This window comes from Prionailurus viverrinus, chromosome D3 (assembly GCF_022837055.1).
Source record: "Prionailurus viverrinus isolate Anna chromosome D3, UM_Priviv_1.0, whole genome shotgun sequence".
NCBI classification, from domain to species: Eukaryota; Metazoa; Chordata; class Mammalia; order Carnivora; family Felidae; genus Prionailurus; species Prionailurus viverrinus.
Window position 1 is genome coordinate 57,997,954 of NC_062572.1, and position 20,648 is coordinate 58,018,601.

The window sequence follows — 20,648 nt, forward strand, 5'->3', positions numbered from 1 at the left end:
AAACAAATGAATTGTGGACTGGTCACGTTGCTGCTTTTGCCAGGTCACATGTCACGCATCAGAAACCACACAAAAGAGCCCTGTTGTTAAAGGTCTATGTTCAAAGCACAGGTCCAGCCTTCCAGAAGCATTGCAGGATTCTCAGGCTTCAGCTTTCTGCCTCATTCAGGCCTTCATAAAGGGCCCTCAGCCTCCACTGGCTTCGTGAATGAGAGAGCAAGTGAGCAAGCTGTTGATGGTATAGTACTGCTTTACACTTGGACTGGAACTTTGTCTCCCCGGCATGCCTAACTCTGGTGCCTCTTCTCTCCATTTAGGAGGCCACAGAAATCCAGCCATTTCACTTTCCTACTTGACTACTGCCACCAAGCTGCCTGGCTGCTCTTCCCAAACTTTTCTTCTTTTGTGACCCTAAAAGCTAGCTCAAGGCATTTTTTATTTATTTTATTTTGCTTTAAGAGTTTTTGCATCTAATTAATGTTAGAGAACAAAAAAGCTTAACAACATCGAACAGAAATAATTGGGGAAGTAGAAAGTGTTGCAAAATTTTATAAAACTCTTTGCCTGGGGTTCGTTCTATTATTCCTAATTCTATGGGTAAATGGAAACCACAATGAGGTTTCCCTTTCTAATTTACTCTAATTTCTAAGCCTCTAATGTCAAAATCTCTAATTTTGAGGCCAGTGACCCATAACACCCACTTTGAAATACCATCCTTCTGAGCCCCATTATGTGGGCTCTTTCCTGAATGGTGGCCCCTGTTGCCATCTTAAAGATATAGTCAAGATAGAGCATCACATTCCTCTGAGAAACCTGAGTGTAGGGAATAGCTCCATGCCAGCGCTGGACAACCAGCAACATAGGTCACGTAGGTGAGGCTTGAACTGCAGCTGATTTGAGTCTTGGCAGAACACCTTGTGATCCTCCCAGAAGGTGAGAGCATGAGAAGCTTGCAAGGAGCTGCAGTAAGGCCATTTGCCACTCAGGTGTCTGTCTTCCAAGAAGGCTGTTGTGAGACAGGTCTTCATTGCTTCCTGGGTGGTGATGAGGCTTTCTGCCTCACCTGCCTGGAGTACAGATGCAGACTATAAACAGCCTTAAATACAGCAGGGTTTTAGCTCCTCAGCAACAAGGTATTCTATATCTCATGTTGAAGTCATCTGACTCCTTTTGTTATCCTTTTGGTGTGAGACAAAAGCTCATGGGGAGTTGGTACCTCTTGGCTACTCTCGATTTCACTGTCTTTGTAAATACTGATCTGTCTAAACTTAAAGAAGGCTCATTGTTTCTCTACCAGCCAAATCTCTTGGCCTTGTTTGAAAGCATCTCATTCATTAACTAATGGTAAAGAAACAAACACAAGAACCAGATAGATACTACCTGGGTTCTAGAGACCTAGACGTGACTACAATGAAGTCATGATTCGTTCCTTTAACATTACTGTCTTGTTTAGGATATAAGCAAGAAAACAAGTATTTATAAGGCAATGTAGAAGTAATACAGTAGGGGAGCCTGGGTGGCTCAGTCGATGAAGCGGCCAATTCCCGGTTTTGGCTCAGGTCATGGTCTCATATTTTGTGAGTTTGAGCCCCACATTGGGCTCTGCACTATCAGCATGGAGCCTGCTTGGGATTCTCCCTCTCTCTTTCTCTCTCTCTCTCTGCCTCCTCCCACTCTCTCTCTCTCTCTCTCATAACGAATAAATAAACATTTTTTTAATGAAGTAGAACAGTGAAAGCAAAATATGGCAAGGGGAGGGACACCTACATGAGACAGTGTGCTGAAAGGGAAGGGAGGAGGCACACAAAGATGGAGGAAGCAAAGTAAGAGAAGTTTTCACATTGGAAAGAAATCCACGGACATTCAAATGTAGTGTTAATCAGATTTTGTTCAATAATAATAACCCTTTTTATGGGCACCTGGCTGGCTCAGTTGGTAGAGCATGCAACTCTTGATCTCAGGGTTGTGTCCCATATTGGGTACAGAGATTACTTAAATAAATCAACCAAAAAAAAAAGATCTTTTCTAGGCTTTTCTCTAACACTTATTTTGAAGCTCTCAGTCCTTCCCTTCAGCTCAAAAGTATTTCCCTCTGGGCATTTATTTTTGTAATGTTTATTTATTTATTTTGAGACAGAGTGAGAAAGAGAGAATGTGAGTGGAAGAGGAGTAGAGAGAGGGAGAGAGAGAATCCCAAGCAGGGTCCATGCAGCCAGCAAAGAGCTGGACAGGGGCTCAATCCCATGGAACTGTGAGATTATGACCTGAGCCAAAATCAAGAGTTGGATGCTTAACCGACTAAGCCACCCAGGTGCCTCATTTTTAAAAAATGGTTATCCCTCTAGGCATTTAAAATACACTGGTTAGGGGTGCCTGGGTGTCTCAGTGGGTTAAATGGCTCACAGTTATGAGATTGAGTCCCCACTCCAGCTCCATGCTGGGCGTGGAGCCTGCTTAAGATTCTCTCTCTCCCTCTTCTTCTGCCCCTCTCTGCCCCTCCCCCCCCTCAAAAATAAAATAAAATACACGGGCTAAAGATTGCATTTTAGCCAATAAGGGCACTGCACCAGGAGTCTTTTGATTGCAAATGGCTAAAAGCCTATAGCGGGCATTGTTAACTTCTTACATAAAGCACTCCCTATTACTTCTAATACATCCCAGTTTTTTTGATTGGAGGGGGGCAACACTCTGCCCAGACATATGCAGTGATTGAATTAAGCCATCCATGACCATTCTATTTCTCTTTGCCAGATAGTCACTTCACCTCCCTGGCAGCTAGGAATGGCCATATGATTCAGTTCTGGTCAATGAGATGTAAGAGGAAGTAATTCGTGTTGCTCAAGAAATGTATCTAATTCATGTAAGTTATCAAATTTATTGGCATAAAGTTGTTCATAATATTTCTTTAATATTCTTTTAATATCTATTGGACCAGTAGTGATATCCCCTGTTTCATTCCTAAACTTGGTAATTTTGGGGTTGTTTTTCTTTATCAGTTGGCTTCCAGTTCATCAATTTTATTAATTCTTCAAAGAATCAACTTTTGGCATTATTTGCTCAATTATTTGTTGTCTATTTTTTGAAGTTCTTTTTTTTTTAACATTTATTTATTTTTGAGAGAGAGACAGAGCATGAATGGGGGAGGGTCAGAGAGAGGGAGACACAGAATCCAAAACAGGCTCCAGGCTCTGAGCTGTCAGCACAGAGCCTGATGCGGGGCTTGAACTCACGGACCATGAGATCATGACCTGAGCTGAAGTCGGCCGCTTAACTGACTGAGCCACCCAGGTGCCCCATGAAGTTCTTTTAAAAAAAAAAATTAATATACAGTAAAACTGGCTCTTGTTGTGGCATATAGCTCTATGAGTTTTAACATATGTATAGATTTGTGGAACTACTACCAAAATCATGATACAGAATAGTTCCATTATTCCATACAACTTCCTCAAGATGCACTCACAACTGTCCTACATCCCCAACCCAAACAACAACTAATTTATTATCCATCAAAAGTTTTGACTTTTCCAGAGTGTAATATAAATGGACTTATAAAGTATGTCACCTTTTACATATCTTTCATTCAGCATTATGCCTTTGAAATTCATCTGTTATTGCATGTCTCAGTAGTTTTTAATTGCTAAGTGTAGCTGAGTAATATTTTACTGTAGGTATTACAGTTTGCTTATCCATTCAACCATTGAAGGACTTTTGAGTTATTTCTGGATTTGGGCAATTATGAATAGAACTACTATAAATACTCATGGGCAGGCTTTTGTATGTATATAAGTTTCTATCTCTCCAGAGTAAATATCTGGGAAAGAGACTGCTGGATCATATGGTATTATGGACTGAATGTTTGTGCCCAGCCACAAAATTCACATGTTGAAGCCCTAACCCCCAATGTGATGGTATTTGAAGATGGGTCCTTCAGGAAGTAAATGGGTTTAGATAAGGTTATGGGGGGGGGGTACTCATAATGGGATTAGTGCACTTTATAAGAAGACATGGAGAGAGCTTGCTTCCTCTCTCTCTCTCTCTCCCCACCATGTGAGGGCACTATGAGAAAGTGGTCATCTGGAAGTCAGGAAAAGAGCCCTCACAGAGAACCAAATCAGCTGGCATCTTGATCTTGGACTTCCCAACCTCCAGAACTGTAAGAAATAAATTCCTGTTATTTATGCCACGCAGTCTATAGTATTTTGTTATAGCAGCTGAAGCTAATATATCTGACCTTTTTCTTTTTTTAGTTTCAATAAATTGAATTTTAACTTTTTTTTTAAAAAGAAGCATTGAGCCAGAATCAACAATATATGACACATAAAATATGAATCTGGAAAATAAGCATTAAAAAATTATATACATAAAAATTATATATATGTATAATATGTATAATGTATTTTTTATATATGGCTTTTTCCCCCTCCCTAGAAAATCTACCAAGAGAATAATGTTGGTGACCAATATGTAAAATGTGCAACTGAAATTATGTTGACATCTATGTTTAAACATTGTAATGAATTAAAGGAGATCAATTAAGTTAAAGGAGATTCTCTGTCCCTAGAGAGAATGTATGAGTGTTTCACATGCTCCACATATTCACCAGCACTTGGTGTTATCTTTTGTTGTTGTTTAGCCATTCTAATATGTATGTGGTCATATCTCATCATGGTTTTACTTTTTGTTTATTTATTTTTTTAAAGTAGGCTTCATGACCAGCGCTGAGCCCAAAGCAGGGCTTGAACTTATGACCATGAGATCAAGACCTGAACTGAGATCAAGAGTGGGACACTTAACTGAGTGAGCCACCCTTGGATGCCGCTCATCATAGTTTTAATTTGCATTTCCCTAAAGTTTAATAATGTATAGAAACTTTTCATTTGCTTGTTTGCCATCCATAAATACTCTTCTGTGAAGTGTCTGTTCAAGTACCCCCACTCCCAATCCACCTCTTTTAAAAGTTTTTTTTTACTGATAAATTTTTGAAGTTCTATATATATTCTAGATAAAAGTCTTTTGTCTTATCACTTGCAAATCTTCTCCCAGTCTGTAGCTTGAATTTTATTCTTAATAGTATGTTTTACAGAGAAAAATGTTAATTTGGAACTCCAATTCATCCATTGTTGTCTTTCACGGTGCTTTTGGTGTCATAACTAAGAATACATAACACCAGGACATGAAGAGTCTCTCATGTTTTCTTCTAAAAAGTTTTATATTTTTATATTTAATATTAGGTACATGATTTATTGTGCATTAATTTTTGTATAATGTATGAATTATAAGTTGGGGGTTTACATGGGGAGAGGGTTTGCATATAGATGTTCAGTTATTCTATTTGATAAGAAGTTTGTTTCAATTGCCTTTGCATCTTTATAAAAAAATCAATCAGCCATATTTTTGTGGGTCTATTTCCAAACTCTCTAGCCTATTATACTAATCTATGTGTCTCTTTGCTAATACCATAACCTTGATTATGATAGCTTTATCATAATTGTTAAAAATCTGGTAGCATGAATCCTCCAACTTTGTTTTCTTTTCAAAATTATTTCAGATATTTAGCACTCCATATAACTTTTAGAATTAGTTGCTTATATATATCTACAAAAATATCCTACTGGAATTTCTATCACAATTACATTAAATCTATTGATCAACTTATGGACAATTGGCATGTTAATTTTATTGAACCCATCAATCAATCAATACATGATATCTCACCATTCGTTTTGATCTTTGATTTAAAAAATTTTTATTTTTAATTAAAGTGTAGTTGACATACAATATATTAGTTTCAGGTGTATAACATAGTGATTCAACAATTATATACATGATGAAATGCTCACTCTGATAAATGTAGTTACCATCTAGTGTCATACAAACTTATTATGATAGTGTTGACTATATTTCCTATGCTTGATCTTCTTAGATTTTATTCATCAGCATTTTGTAGATTTCAGCGTACAGATCCTTCCCATGTTTTGTTCAATTTATTACTGAGCACCAACTGGTTTTTTGAGCTATCTAAAATGATATGTTAAAATATCTAGTTGTACATGGCCAATATTTATAAATATATAGCTGACCATTGACAACATGCATTTGAACTGTGTGGATCTGCTTACACGGGGATTAAAAATGAATAAATACAGCACAGTACTGTAAATGTATTTTCTCTTTCCTATGATTTTCTTAATACCATTTTTTCTCTAGCTTACTTTATTATAAGAATACAGTATATAATGTATAAATATGTGTTAGTTGACTACATTATAGGTAATTCTTCTAGTCAAAGGTAGGCTATTAGTAGTTACATTTTTGGAGAGCCAAAAATTATATATGGATTAAAAAAATTTTTTTTAATGTTTATTTATTATTAAGATAGAGAGAGACAGAGCATGAGCATGGGAGGGCCAGAGAGAGGGGGAGACACAGAATCTGAAGCAGGCTCCAGGCTCTGAGCTGTCAGCACAGAGCCTGATGTGGGGCTCCAACCCACAGTCTGTGAGATCATGACCTGAGCCAAAGTCGGATGCTTAACCAACTGAGCCACCCAGGCACCCCTATATGTGGATTTTTGACTGTGCAGGTGGTTTGGTGCCCCTAACCCCACATTGTTCAAGGATCAACTGCAATTGATTTTTGAGTATTGACTTTTATCCTACAACCTTAACAAACTCCTGTATTAGTCAAGGTTCTCCAGAGAAACAGAAATAGGATCAATTTATAACATATATATAAAGAGATTTATTAGAGGAATTGGCTCATGCAGTCATGGAGGCTGAGAAGTCCCACAGTCTGCTGTCTGCAAACTGGAGAACCAGGAAAGCTGGTGATATACTTCCATCTGGTTGCTGTACTAGAGGCAGGAGAAGATGGATGTCTCAGTTGAAGCAAAGAGAGCAAATGTGCCCTTCCTTTGCCTTTTTAGTTCTGTTCAGACTCTCAAGGGATTGGATAATACCCACCCATAATTGGTGAGGGTGAACTTCTTCCCTCAGTCTACTGATACAAATGCTAATCTCATCTAGAGATACCCTTACAGACACACTCAGAAATAATGTTTTATCAGCTATCTGGGCATCCCTTTACCCAGTAAAGTTGACACATAAATTAACCATCACAATTCTATTAGAAGCTTTTTTAATAGATTCAGTGGAATTTTCTCTGTGGATAATCATGTTATCTACAAATAGAGAAAGTTTATTTCTTAACTTCTAAACTGTATTACTCTTCTTTTTCTTGCCTTATTGCACTGACTAGGACTTCCAACACAATGCTGCGTAGGAATGGAAAGAGTGGACAAACTTTCTTTGTTCCCAGTCTTAGGGGGAAAGGGATTCAGTCTTTCATAACTAAGTATGATAATGACTATGTTTTTTGTTTTGTTTTGTTTGAGACTTTATATATTTTTAGAGCAGTTTTAGGTTTACAACCACATTGAGAAGGAGGTAGAGAGGTTTTCCATATACCCCCAACCTCCACACATGCACAGCCTTCCCCATTGTCGACACCACTCACCAGAATGGTACATTTTTTTTACCAAGGACGAACCTATATTGACACATCATAATCACTCAAAGTCCATGGTGTACCTTAGGGTTCGCTCTTGGTATTGTACATTCTATGAGTCTGGACAAGTGTATAATGACATATCCATCATTATGATATCTATATACAGAGTATTTTAACTGCCCTAAAAATCCTCTGTACTTTGCCTATTTCATCTCCCCTACACCAGCAACTACTGATCTTTTTGTCTCCATAGTTTTGTCTTTTCCAGAAAGTCCACTATATAGTGGAATCATATATATGTAATCTTTACAGATGGACTTCTTTTATTTAGTCATATGCACTTAAGGTTTCACCATGTGTCTTCATGGCTTAAGAGCTCATTTATTTTTAGCACTGAATAATATTCCATTGTCTGGGTGTACCACAGTTTATGCATCCATTCACCTACTGAAGGGACACCTTGGTTGCTTCCAAGCTTTGGCAATTATGAATAAAGCTGCTACAAACATCCATGTGCAGGTTTTTGTGTGGACATACATTTTCATCCTCTTTGGATAAATACTGAGGAGAATGATTGCTGAATCACATGGTGAGAGTATGTTTGGTTTTGTAAGAAACTGCCAAAATGCCTTCCAAAGTATCTGTACCATTTTGCGTTCCCACCAACAATGACTGAGTTCCTGTTGCTCCATACCTTCACCAGCATTTGGTGTTGTTGGTGTTTCACATTTTGGCCATTCTAGTTGGTGTGTGGTGAACTCTAGGTTTTTAACAGATGCGCTTTATCAGTCTGGGGAAATTACCTTCTATTTGTAACATAAATGGATGCTGAATTTTCTCAAATACTTCTTCTGCATCAACTGATATGACAATGTGGTTTTTCTTTTTGAAATTTACTAATCTGGTGGATTACTTTAATTTTTGAATACAGGGTCAACCAGATAGTCCTGGGGTAAATCCCACTCATTCCAGGTGTTTTATTGTTTTTATACATTGCTGAATTCAATTTGATAACATATGTTGAGGATTTTTGTGCCCACATTCATTAAGGATTTTGTTTTTCGATCTGTTATTCTCCCTGTTGTTTACATTGGGTAATTTCTGCTGGTCTATTTCATCTGTCAGTTGCATTCTTCCGCTGACCTCATCCAGTGAATATTTTGGTTGTCGTATTTTTTCAGCTGTGAAATTTCCATTTGGGTCTTCCTTATATCTTTGATTTCTTTCCTGATGTTTTCTTTTTTTTTTTTTTTTTAAATGTTTATTTATTTTTGAGACAGAGAGAGACAGAGCATGAACAGGGGAGGGGCAGAGAGAGAGGGAGACACAGAATCTGAAATGGGCTCCAGGCTCTGAGCTGTCAGCACAGAGCCCGACACGGGGCTCGAACTCACAGACCGTGAGATCATGACCTGAGCCGAAGTCGGACGCTTAACCAACTGAGCCACCCAGGCACCCCTTTCCTGATGTTTTCTATCTCTCCATTCATTCATTCTTTCTTCTTAAGCGTGGTTATAACAACTAATTTAAAGTCTTTTTCTGACAATTCTAACATGTGTGTCATTTAGACAGTGGCATTTGATTTTCTTTTTCCTTGAAAATTGAGATATTCCTGGTTCTTCCTATGCCTAATAATTTTGCATTATATCTTGCACATTTTGATACTATGTTATCAGATTCTGGATATCTTTTAAACCCTAAACAGAAAGTTGATTTGTTTTAGCAGGCAGTTGCCTTAGGTAGAGTCAGGCCCCAAGTTCTGTGAGGACTGCCGTTCCAAAGTCAGTTCAGTTTTCAGACATTTCCAGTCCTTTGTGCATGCTCCCCAGTGGCCAGTCTGGATCTGGAAAAGTAGTCTACCCTGGAGCTCAGTTCTCAGTGCTCTGCTATTGAGGGTCAGATCCATGCGTGTGTAGTTTAGAGGCAAGCAGAGGTGTTCATCCATTACTTTTGGGGACTACACTTGATCTCTCTCCTCTTTGCAATAAACTCAACATTTCCTAGCTCCCTGAAACCTCCCTTCATAGTCTTCCAGCTACAAAGCTAGGGTTTTCTGTTTCCTTGCTCTGCTATTTACTTCTCTCAACTGTATCTGCATCCTGGTTCAAGCAACGATAGGAAACAGAGAGAAAAAAAGCCATTACTCTTGGAACCATACTCTTGGAACCAAAGCTCCTCCAATCAGAGAGAAGGGCTCCCCTCCCTCTGAGTTTAAGATGACTTCCCTGTGACCCCTGTCCTTGCTGTGTTGCTGCTGCCGCCATTGTCATAGTATTGCCTGGAAGGCTATGATAGGAGAGAAGTCAAAAGAAGAAAAAGAGATATGGGTTTCCCCCATTGTTTCTGACCTTAGGAGCCCCTTTTCTTAGGCAAGACACAGAGCACTTCTCTTAGAGTTCTTCCTGTTCTCTCTCTGTGTGCACTTCTGGGTTTCAGGCTGCCTTTGAGTCTAGGCTGGGAGATACCAAAGTGAAATAAGGGTAAATTCAGTGCAGTTCAGGGGAACTTCAAATTCTCATCTTCTTCCCCAATCTGCTTGCTGTTATTTACTTTGAGGAGTCCTCAGGGAGCAGCTGCTTCATGCATTCTGTCCCAGATTCTGTGGGAATCTCTCTGTGGAGAGAGAGACAGAGTGGAATGTGCTTACTCTACCTTCTTTAGAACCGAGCTTCTATTCTTATTTTTTATCATTTTGTGCCTTCTACTTATTTGGCTTTAAATTCCTATATTTTTTCCCCTAGATTCTTAAGGTAGATAATTAGGTCACTGAATTTAAATCTTTCTTATATTCTTTTTAATTTTTAATTTTTTTTTATTTTAGAGAGAGAGTACACAAGTTGGGGCGAGGGGCAGAGGGAGAGGGAGAATCTTAAGCAGGCTCCATGCTAAGCATGGATGCAGGACTTGATCCTACAACCACAAGCCTGGGATCATGACCTGAGCCCAAATCAAGAGTGAGCCGCGCAGCTGACTGAACCACCCAGGCGCCCCTTAAACCTTGATTATTTTCTAATGTAAGTATTTAAAGGAATGGTACCTCAGGACTTGAGTCCTGTTTCTAGGTAGTTTTCCTAGATCCTTCCTCCATGTGTCGGCTTCATCTGCCAGCTATAGCAGCAATGCCTGCCATCATAGCCACAACAGCATCTGGAGATAGAAAGGTATAATCTCTTTTATATGTCTCTCTTTTAGAGAAAGCAAACTTTTCTGGAAACCATAAAACAGGTTTCCCCTAGCGTCTCATTGACCCAGATTAGGTGATATGCCCATTCCTAAATCAGAATTACTTGCAGGTAGAATAGGATTACCATGACTGGCTTAGATTAATAATTTGGGGTTGAATGAATATTGAGAAGTCAAACTGTATGATCACTTAGGTGACAAGACTGCTAATAGGTGATGAATAAAAGCAAAGTTTAATGGATTAATCCAGTTCTAATGCAACCTACTGACCTGTCCAAATGGAGATATTCTACTTACAATCCTGACAACTCCTTCTGCCGTGTACTAGAGTCAGCCAAGTTGTATAGGAAAAGATAGCAGATGTTTACCTGCTGATCATTAGCTCAGACACTAGAGTTCCATGTGTTATATAAGCTGCCAACCAATGTCATTCTAGCCTTTAAATAAAAATAATCCTTCAGTTGTAGACAAGCTAGTTAATCTGAGCTAAATTAAAATTCAAGTAAGATTAAGAGACCCAAATGAGATACATACATTAGGTAAAACTTCAGGAATCAACAATTAATTTTGCATATAACTTTATACAAGGAAATACTTTGAATTCAAGATGGAAATTACAACTAATTTTAATATTATTTACTAGCCATCCAGGATTTGTCTATATGGTCCATCCAAATCTTCTTCTAGGGCTGCTAGTGTAGTCTCATCCTTGCCTGTCCTCAACGTTAGTGGAAAAGAGAACATTATTTGGGCTTACATTCAGTTGTCCTTTCACCAAACACTTGTCTGGATTTTATCTCCCAGGTCCTCTGCCTTTCAACAACATTCATTCCATAGGGTTTTTACTTCTACTTTTGCTAGAATATGAACTTTATTAGGGCAGGAATTATATAAAAGTAATCTCCTCTTTGTTTTCCCCAATGCTTTTTTTTTAATTGTAGTAAAATATACATAAAATTTACCATTTTAACCATTTTTAAGTGTACAATTCAGTGGCATTAAATACATTCATAATGTCATATAACAATCATACTACCCATTTCCAGAACTTTTTAATCAACTCACACAGAAATTCTGTACTATTAAACAACTCCTCATCCTCTTCCCCCAACACTGATAACCACTAGTCTATTTTGTCTCTATAAATTTGCCTGTTCTACACACCTCATATAAATGGAATCATACAATATTTCTTTTTTTGTGTTTGGTTTCCTTCACTTAGCATAAAAGGTTTTCAAGTTTCATCCATGTTGTAGCATTATCAAAGTTTCGTTGCTTTTTAAGCCTGAAAAATATCCATTATATACATATATCTCTCACATTTTGCTTATCCATTGATCAATTAATGAACACTTGGTTATTTCCACCTTTTGGCTACTGTAATACTGCTATGATCGGGGTGTTCAAGTATCTGTCTGAGTCCCTGCTTTCAGTTCTTCTGGATATATACCTAGGAGTGGAATTGCTCGATCATATGGTTATTCTATGTTCAGCTTTCTGAAGAGCTATAAAACTGTTTTCCACAGTGACTGCACCATTTCACGTTACCATCAGCAATGCACAAGTGTTCTGATTTCTCCACATTCTTGCCAACATTTGTTACTTTTTGTATTTTTAAACAAAGCCACCTAAATGGGTATGAGGATATCTCATTGTAGTTTTCATTTGCATTTCCCTAACGATTAGTGATGTTGAACATCTTTTCCTGTACTCATTTGTGTATCTTCTTTGGAGAAATATCTGTTCATGTCCTTTGCCCATTTTTGAAATGGATTGTTTGGGATTTTTGTTGTTGTTGTTGAGTTGCAGGGGTTCTTTATATATTCTGGATATTGATCCCTTATCAGACATATAATTTGCAAATGTTTTCATTCTACAAGTAATTAAGTGCCTGTTATGGGTCAGGTACTGTGCCAGATGCCTCTGGAACACCAGTGAATGAGTCAGTTCATTCTTTCAAGAAACATAAAATAGCAGGGTCAACACAGAAACAGATATAAGTGTCCATTTGGTGGGGTAAAAAGTTATCACAATTCTTCTCAAATATGCAAAGGAAAATGGAGCTAATTTCTTATAACTGATGTTTTTACTTCTTGAATCTCCACCCCATTGGGTGGGTGGTGGTGGTAGTGGAAGAATTTAATTATTCATTTCATTTTAAGTTCAACTCCCTAACATGGCTATTCCTTGCTCTGCCCTTTTCTGCCATCTGGATACCTGGGAAGGGGGTTTCACTCACACTAGGTGAGGTAGTGCTATAGATTAGGTCTCAGTTGGGCTTGCTGTCCTTTTCTAGTCTCCAGTCTTCACAGTTGGTCTGCTGTTGTGTTTGCTCATCAAATTTATAGCAACCAATGATCTGTTCTTTTGACTAGGCAGGAAGCCAGTATCCCTTCCTTTGTGATTTGTCCCCACATCAGTTTTAACCACCCTGTAAGGTATGGCTGAGACTCTCAGCTGATTCTGAGCCCACTGGGTCCTGCAGCTCTTAGCTATAAGATCCACAAAGTTTGTGCAACAGTCCCAACTCTCCAGGTGGTGCAATCAGTTCTTTTCCAAGGTCCCCATTGGGCATGGAGAACTGCTATAGGTCTTCTAAGTGAGATGTTAGCTGGTAGAGGCCCTTTGCCTAGCACTACAATGCCATTTTTACAATAGTTCAGTGTTGGAAAATAGGAAGTCTCTTCAGCAGTTGCTCTCCCAATGCAATCAATAGGAAGGGGGTGCAGTCCTCTCCCCTTTCAATCCCCTCTGGCATTTCTGCAGGGATTGGCTGCAGAGATGAAGGGACACCTGTGTCTGATCTCTTTGCCTCATCATTACCAGGGGCAAGAGGGCTTTTCATTTATCTCATGTCTTCTTTCTTCCCAAAGTATCATTCCTCCTCCTCCTCTTCTTTGGGGCCATATTTGCAGCTTGATATTTTAAAAATATTTTGGGTAATAAATACCAGTAAGAACAGACTGCTATGTAAAAAATAGAAGGGTGTGGTAGTGGTCCCCAGCCTACTCTCAGAGTGTTAGGGTAGGCTTCCTGGAAGAAGCCTAAGCTAAAATCTGAATACATAGGAGTTAAGTGCAGAAGATGTTAAGAGTTCAAAAGGAGCACATGCAAAGGCTGGAGGCAGGAGAACTTCTCTTTGGCATAGAGTACGAAGGCAATGGCAAGAGATAAAACTGAAGAGGTAAGCTGTGGTCAGATCATGAAGAGTCTCAAAAACTTTTAGGAGCTAACTGTATATTAAAAGCAATGGGAAGCGTATGTTTTGAGCAAGGAAGTGACATGATCAAGCATATGTTTTTGAAAGATCATTTTGGTTGAAAGAAATGGAAGCATATGAAGTCAAAGCTAAGTCACTTTGCTCCCCCTCACTCAGGGATTAGCTACCATCTCAAATTTTGTGGATGCACCAGAAAAGTATAGAGTTGGAGGGTCAGTCACATCACCATCTTTAAATATTGAAGAGATGCATTCTCAAGGAAGGCAAAGGATGAAGAAATAGAAGAGGGGATAGGTAACTACTAATGGCAGCCAAGGTCCTTCAGAGGTGAGAAGGAATGATGAGGGGCCAGCGAGACCCCTCTTTCATTCTGAAGATGGGAAATGATGGGTGAAGTGTAGATAGGTTGGCAAATTTGATGGCAGGAAGTTTTTTTAAGTTATTTTTCCCCCTGTAATGCAGGAGGCAAAATCATAGCCATATGCCCATGAAGAATGTGGCCAAGGAGTATAGCAAACATTGTTGGCTGACCCATTGTCATTCCCAATCCCCACCTGCCCTGCTGCTTCCCCTCTAGAGGTTGAAAACCCATGCTTTCTGAAACACATTTGCAAAAAGGAAACATAGCAGAATTTTGCTGGGGATTCTTGGAAAGCTTTTACTTTTCCTAGTAAAGGAGATGGTCATTGCTGGAGCTCCACTTCCTTTTTCTTCCTGACTTGATCCTGGATGTTATTCCTGAAGCTCTCTTGCCTGATAAAATAAACATGAGGGAATGACCAAAGGGCAGAGACCACATCCAGACCAGTTGTTGTTCAGCTGCTGATTGACAGCCAGCATCAACTAACCTCCAGCTTTCTGGTTACAAAACCTTATTTGTTTAAACCATCAAAGGTGGATTTTGCATCCAGAATCATTCCTGATACAGGTAAGTTTAAGGACAATGATAAACGTGTGGTCTGGTTTCATGTAAAGAGAGAACATAGGCTTATAGCTAACATTAAAGGCCAAGATGAAGTTAAATTCTTAAAAATACCGATTTCATTTGGGAGTATTCAACATCTGTGGGAATTAATCTAATAGGGGTGCTAATATCGTGCTAATTTTAAAAATCAAGGTTAGCCGAAATCATATTAATTCTCCATTTAAATAAACTAGCCCCTTCCACTCATTAGGTGACTTTTTAAAAAATGGTTTTAGGGGCGCCTGGGTGGCGCAGTCGGTTAAGCGTCCGACTTCAGCCAGGTCACGATCTCGCGGTCCGTGAGTTCGAGCCCCGCGTCAGGCTCTGGGCTGATGGCTCAGAGCCTGGAGCCTGTTTCTGATTCTGTGTCTCCCTCTCTCTCTGCCCCTTCCCCGTTCATGCTCTGTCTCTCTCTGTCCCAAAAATAAATAAACGTTGAAAAAAAAAATTTAAAAAAAAAAATGGTTTTAATGTTTATTTATATCTGAAGAAGAGAGATACAGAGCATGAGTGGGGTGGGGCAGAGAGAGAGGGAGACACAGAATCCAAAGCAGGCTCCAGGCTCCAAGCTGTCAGCACAGAGCCAGACGTGGGGCTTGAACTCACAAACCATGAGATCATGACCTGAGCCAAAGTCAGACACCCAACCGACTGAGCCACCCAGGCACCCCTAAGTAAGTGACTTTTGTAAGTGCAAGATCACTCAGTACACAGCAACAGCCTTAAAAGTTTCGTCATGAACTTAGATGATATGACTCATACCACCTTCTTGTGGAGAAATTCAGATTACTCACAATGCAGGGAATACAACCTTTTAAGGTTTATGGCAGCACCAAGTGAAGACAACTTCCCTCAGAACAGTTGATTAAGATTCTGTCATTTTATTCACATAGTAACAACAAACTCTTTCAATAATTAAGCAGTAATTCACAATACATATTTCTGAGGCATTTGCTGCTTTAATAGATGGCTTGTTCCTTTCTTTAATTATGAACAGAATGAGCCCAAATACTCCTACACTTTTAATAACTGAAAATATACAAAACCCTATATTCCTATTAACTACAGCTACAAAGTATAATCACTATCAGAAAATTCTGTAATTACAATTTACATTCACCTCTCTCCTTACCAATCTTATGTTATTAATATTCTAAGTAGAGCATAGTAATCCCATATTTGTGTCTGGAGTTACTCTAAGCACTACATATGGTTGGATTTTCTGATAATGCAATGTTTATACTTCACAAGAAACCCGCTCAGACAAAGAAGTTTACTATGAGTCCCCTCTTCCCTTCTCCTGAAGACTTTCATTTCTGATGTTTGCTTTCCATATTGGGTAACTGTGGCACCACAAAAAACATTATAATGCATGTATTCTTGTAATAGTTTTATCAAGAATCTCTAGAAAAGGAAACGTTATGTTGTACACTGTCAGAATAATTTTAATAACATACAAGTCAGTCATTTTATTTTTAAACAAGAAATCTAATTGATTTAACTATGGGTAAAACTCAGTGGACTCTTTAAATTGAAATTTGGTAATGTCTTCTTTTGTACCAGAGCATCAAAACCCAGGGTCTCATGTCCTGACAACCTGTCTACAAACAAGCCTTACTAAGCATGCATAAGACCCTGAAAAGGTTGTCTTGTGATGCCTGAAACATATTCACAGCTGATTTATGCCAGAAAGGGGGCCATGAAGAACAGTGAAGGATAGTGGTCAGTTGTTAAGGGTTTCCTTTTCCTTTTCCATGTAAGCTGTGGTACTTCTCCATCACACGCCACACTTGCTAATATTTCTATTATATCAGTCTTAATTGGACAGTATTTTCATCTCCCTTTTTTCATTTTAAGATGACCATGAACCTTATATGAGCACCCACAGATAGCCCTATTTATTAGAATGTTCCTTATGTAGAATGTTCCTAAGACATGTAGAGCCATCTTAATGTTTTCACGGATTTATTTCCAAATTACATTGTAAAGGAGATTATTTATTTCCTACATAGGAAACTACTTAGTATCATCAATAGTATATAGGCTTTTGTGGATTTCCATAAGAGATTAAGTGCCTTTACTCATCTGCCTCCTAACAATGAACCTGGACATTTCAGCCCAGGTCTGAAGGTATCAATTCTTTTGAGTCTCCTCAATCCTATTCTCGTATTTTGAATCTGGTAAGAGAAAACAAATGGTAAAAATTTTTAAAATGCTCTAATCTTTGGTCTGAGAACTCCAGTGCTCAAGTTATGGACTAGAAGAAAACACTTATCTTGATACTGATTCCTTCTCAACAGGGAAAATATGTTTGTCTAAAAGGAAATATACTAGTTTATTACTTGTGTTAGTAATGGAAATAGAACATGTTTGGGAATATCTTTTCAAGCAAGAGTTGCCCTGGGGATGGAAATTTGAATTCAGCTTTAGAATCTCAAACATCTGGATTGACACTGCACTGATAAGCAGAAAAGCAAACAATGATGATAGAAGATATTCTACGTTCTCTCCTGTAGCTCTTATGACTTTTGAAAGCAAACCAGTGCCCACTAAAAACTACTGAAATACTGAAAGAGTGTGTGTGCTTTCTGTCTTATCCTGCTGACAAAGCTCTGAGCAAATGCTTTGATTCCCTTACAACCCTGATGGGACTTTTTCTTTAGTGTGTCTTTTCCTATGTCTGAGAAGATTTGAGCTTTGACTAAAGGCTTTCCCACATTCATGACACTTGTAGGGTTTTTCCCCAGTGTGAGTTCTTCGATGCTGAATCAGGACTGCACTTCGGCTGAAAGCCTTTGCACACACATCACATGCATAAGGTTTCTCTCCGCTGTGGATTCTATGATGTAGGATAAGGGCTGAGCTCTGACTGAAGACTTTGCCACATTCATCACACTTATGTTGTTTTTTTCCAGAAGGGTTTCTCTGTTTTCTTTCAAACCCACTATCTTGTTCACAAGCTCTTCTATACGTGAAACTCTGGGAAGCATTCATATGAAGGGTGTCAGAAATATTGTAAGGCAGTTGTATGGTTGGAGGAGTCTTTTGCCTCGAAGCTGAATTCACATTGATAGTTTTGCTCTCTTTAGCTGAAATAATATAGAGAAAAGCAATTTCACTCATTCTCTGTTCAGAAAGAAAGGTAAATTGAATGATCCAAATGAAATACATATGGATTATTTATTAGCCAGCATGTTTGTAAAATAGCATCACAGTGTGGAAGATGAGGATGCTAAGACAGAACACATTGAGAACATCATAAAGCAAGAGGGAAAGCTTTACATACTGAGGAGACAGTCAACTATAAAGATGAAAAGCACCATGCAAAAAGTAGAATGGTGAGTAGAGGTAAAAAGATATATCAGAGACCGAAGAAAATCTGGAAGAAAAGAGACTACAAGATAAGGAATAATGGGAGAAGCAGAGAAACAAGCAGAAGAGGAGACAAATGTGGCAGTGGGTAGTAATAGACAAGCCTTAGTGCGAGGGTCAACAGAGAAAAGTTTAATAATGAGGAATGAAATGAGGAAAGCCAAGGGTCAAAAATGAATATAGAGGGGCGCCTGGGTGGCGCAGTCGGTTAAGCGTCCGACTTCAGCCAGGTCATGATCTCACGGTCCGTGAGTTCGAGCCCCGCGTCAGGCTCTGGGCTGATGGCTCAGAGCCTGGGCCTGTTTCCGATTCTGTGTCTCCCTCTCTCTCTGCCCCTCCCCCGTTCATGCTCTGTCTCTCTCTGTCCCAAAAATAAATAAACGTTGAAAAATGAATATAGAAAATAAGCTCAAAAAATAAAAATTAGGGGGAAAAGGGGGGAGAATTACAGACTGAGATAACAGACACCTCAAACAAATCAAGGGTAGCACAAAGCACCCATTTATGAAAAACCTCTACTCTTGTATGTATTTTATAGTACTAGTTGAATGGCATTATTACTGGTTTAAATAGAAATCATTTTGTAAATGGTAAGGATTGTCTCAAATTCACTTCTGATACCTCAAACTCTAAAGTGACCTCAATGTCAAAATCCAAGGATGTCCACACTTGTCACCTTCAGTTAACACAGTACTGGAAGTCCTAACCACAGCAATTAGACAACATAAAGTAATACAAGGCATCCAAATTGGTAAGGAAGGAAAACTCTCACTATATGCAGATGACACGATACTATATCCAGAAAACTCTAAAGACTCCACCAAAAAACTACTACAAGTGGTAAATTGAGTAATGTTGCAGGATACAAAATCAATGTACAGAAAGCAAAAAACGAAATTAAGAAAACAATCCCACTTACAATTGCACCAAAAACAATAAAATATCTAAAAATAAACTTAAAGAGGTGAAAGACCTATCCTCTGAAAAGTATAAAACATTTGATGAAAGAAATTCAAGATTATGCAAAGAACTGGAAAGATACTCAGTGATCATGGGTTGGAAGAACAAATATTGTTAAAATGCCTATACTACCTAAAGCGATCTACAGATTTAATGCAATCCCTATGAAAATACCAACAGAACTAGAACAAATAATTCTAAAATTTGTATGGAACCATGAAACACCTTTAATAGCCAGAACAATCTTGAAAAACAAAACAAAACAAAACAAAACTGGAGGTATCACAATTCCAAAGTTCAAGTTATATTACAAAGTGACAGGAAAACAGTATGGTACTGGCATAAAAGAATGAAGCTGGACCACTTTATTACACCACACACAAAAATAAATTTGAATTAGATTAAAGACCTAAGTGTGAGACCCACAACCATAAAATTTTGGGGAGAACAAAGGCAGTAATCTGACATCAGCGATAGCAACATTTTTCTAGAAATATCTCCTGAAGCAAGGGAAATAAAAGCAAAAATAAACTATTGAGGCTACATCAAAATGAAAAGTTTCTGCACAGCAAAGGAAACAACCAACAAAACTAAAAGACAACCTACTGAATGGGGGACAATACTTGCAAATGACATACCCAATAAAGGGTTAGTATCCAAAATATATAACAAACTGATTCAACTCAATACCCAAAAAACAAATAATCCAATTGAAAAATTGTCTTTTGCCCAGAAGACATAAACAGACATTTCTCCAAAGAAGATATACAGATGGCCAACACACATGTGAAAAGATGCTTAACATCACTCATCATCAGGGAGATGCAAATCAAAACTACAATGAGGTATCTCACCTCACACCTGCCAGAATGGCTAAAATCAAAAACACAAGAAACAAGTGTTGGTGAAGATGTGGAGACAAAGAAACCCTCTTGCACTGTTGGTGGGAACGCAAATTGGTTCAGCCACTGTAGAAAATAGTATGGAGGTTCCTTAAAAAGTTAAAAGTAGAACTAGCCTATTATCCAGCAAATGTACTAGTGAGTATGTACTCAAAGAATACAAAAACACTAATTCGAAGGATACATGCACCCCTATGTTTAAAGTAGCATTATTTACAATAGCCCAAGTATCCATCAATAGATGAGTGGATAAGGAAGATGTACACACACACACACACACACACACACACACACACACACACTAAAATTATTCAGCCAAAAAAGAATGAAATTTTCCCATTTGCAACAACATGGATGGAGCTAGACAGTATAATATAAAGCAAAATAAGTCAGTCAGAGAAAGACATGATTTCACTCATATGTGGAATTAAAAACAAAACAAATTAGCAGGGTGGGGGGTGAAGGAGAAAGAGAGAGAAAGAGAAAGAGAGAGAAAGAGAGAGAAAGAGAGAGAAAGAGAAAAAGAGAGAGAGAGAGA

At 38.4% G+C, this 20,648-nt stretch overlaps 1 protein-coding gene across 1 annotated transcript in view; it reads right to left on the minus strand.

The window, feature by feature from the left end:
- The window catches only part of LOC125148658 (uncharacterized), an 86,723-nt gene that overhangs the window by 59,591 nt on the left and 6,484 nt on the right, over window positions 1–20,648 (minus strand). The window contains exons 4-5 of the mRNA XM_047826667.1: window positions 17,515–17,965; window positions 1,064–1,067 (exon numbers count right to left, since the gene is read on the minus strand). Coding sequence (XP_047682623.1) covers window positions 1,064–1,067; window positions 17,515–17,965 — 455 coding nt within the window. The remainder of the gene's footprint in view (window positions 1–1,063; window positions 1,068–17,514; window positions 17,966–20,648) is intronic.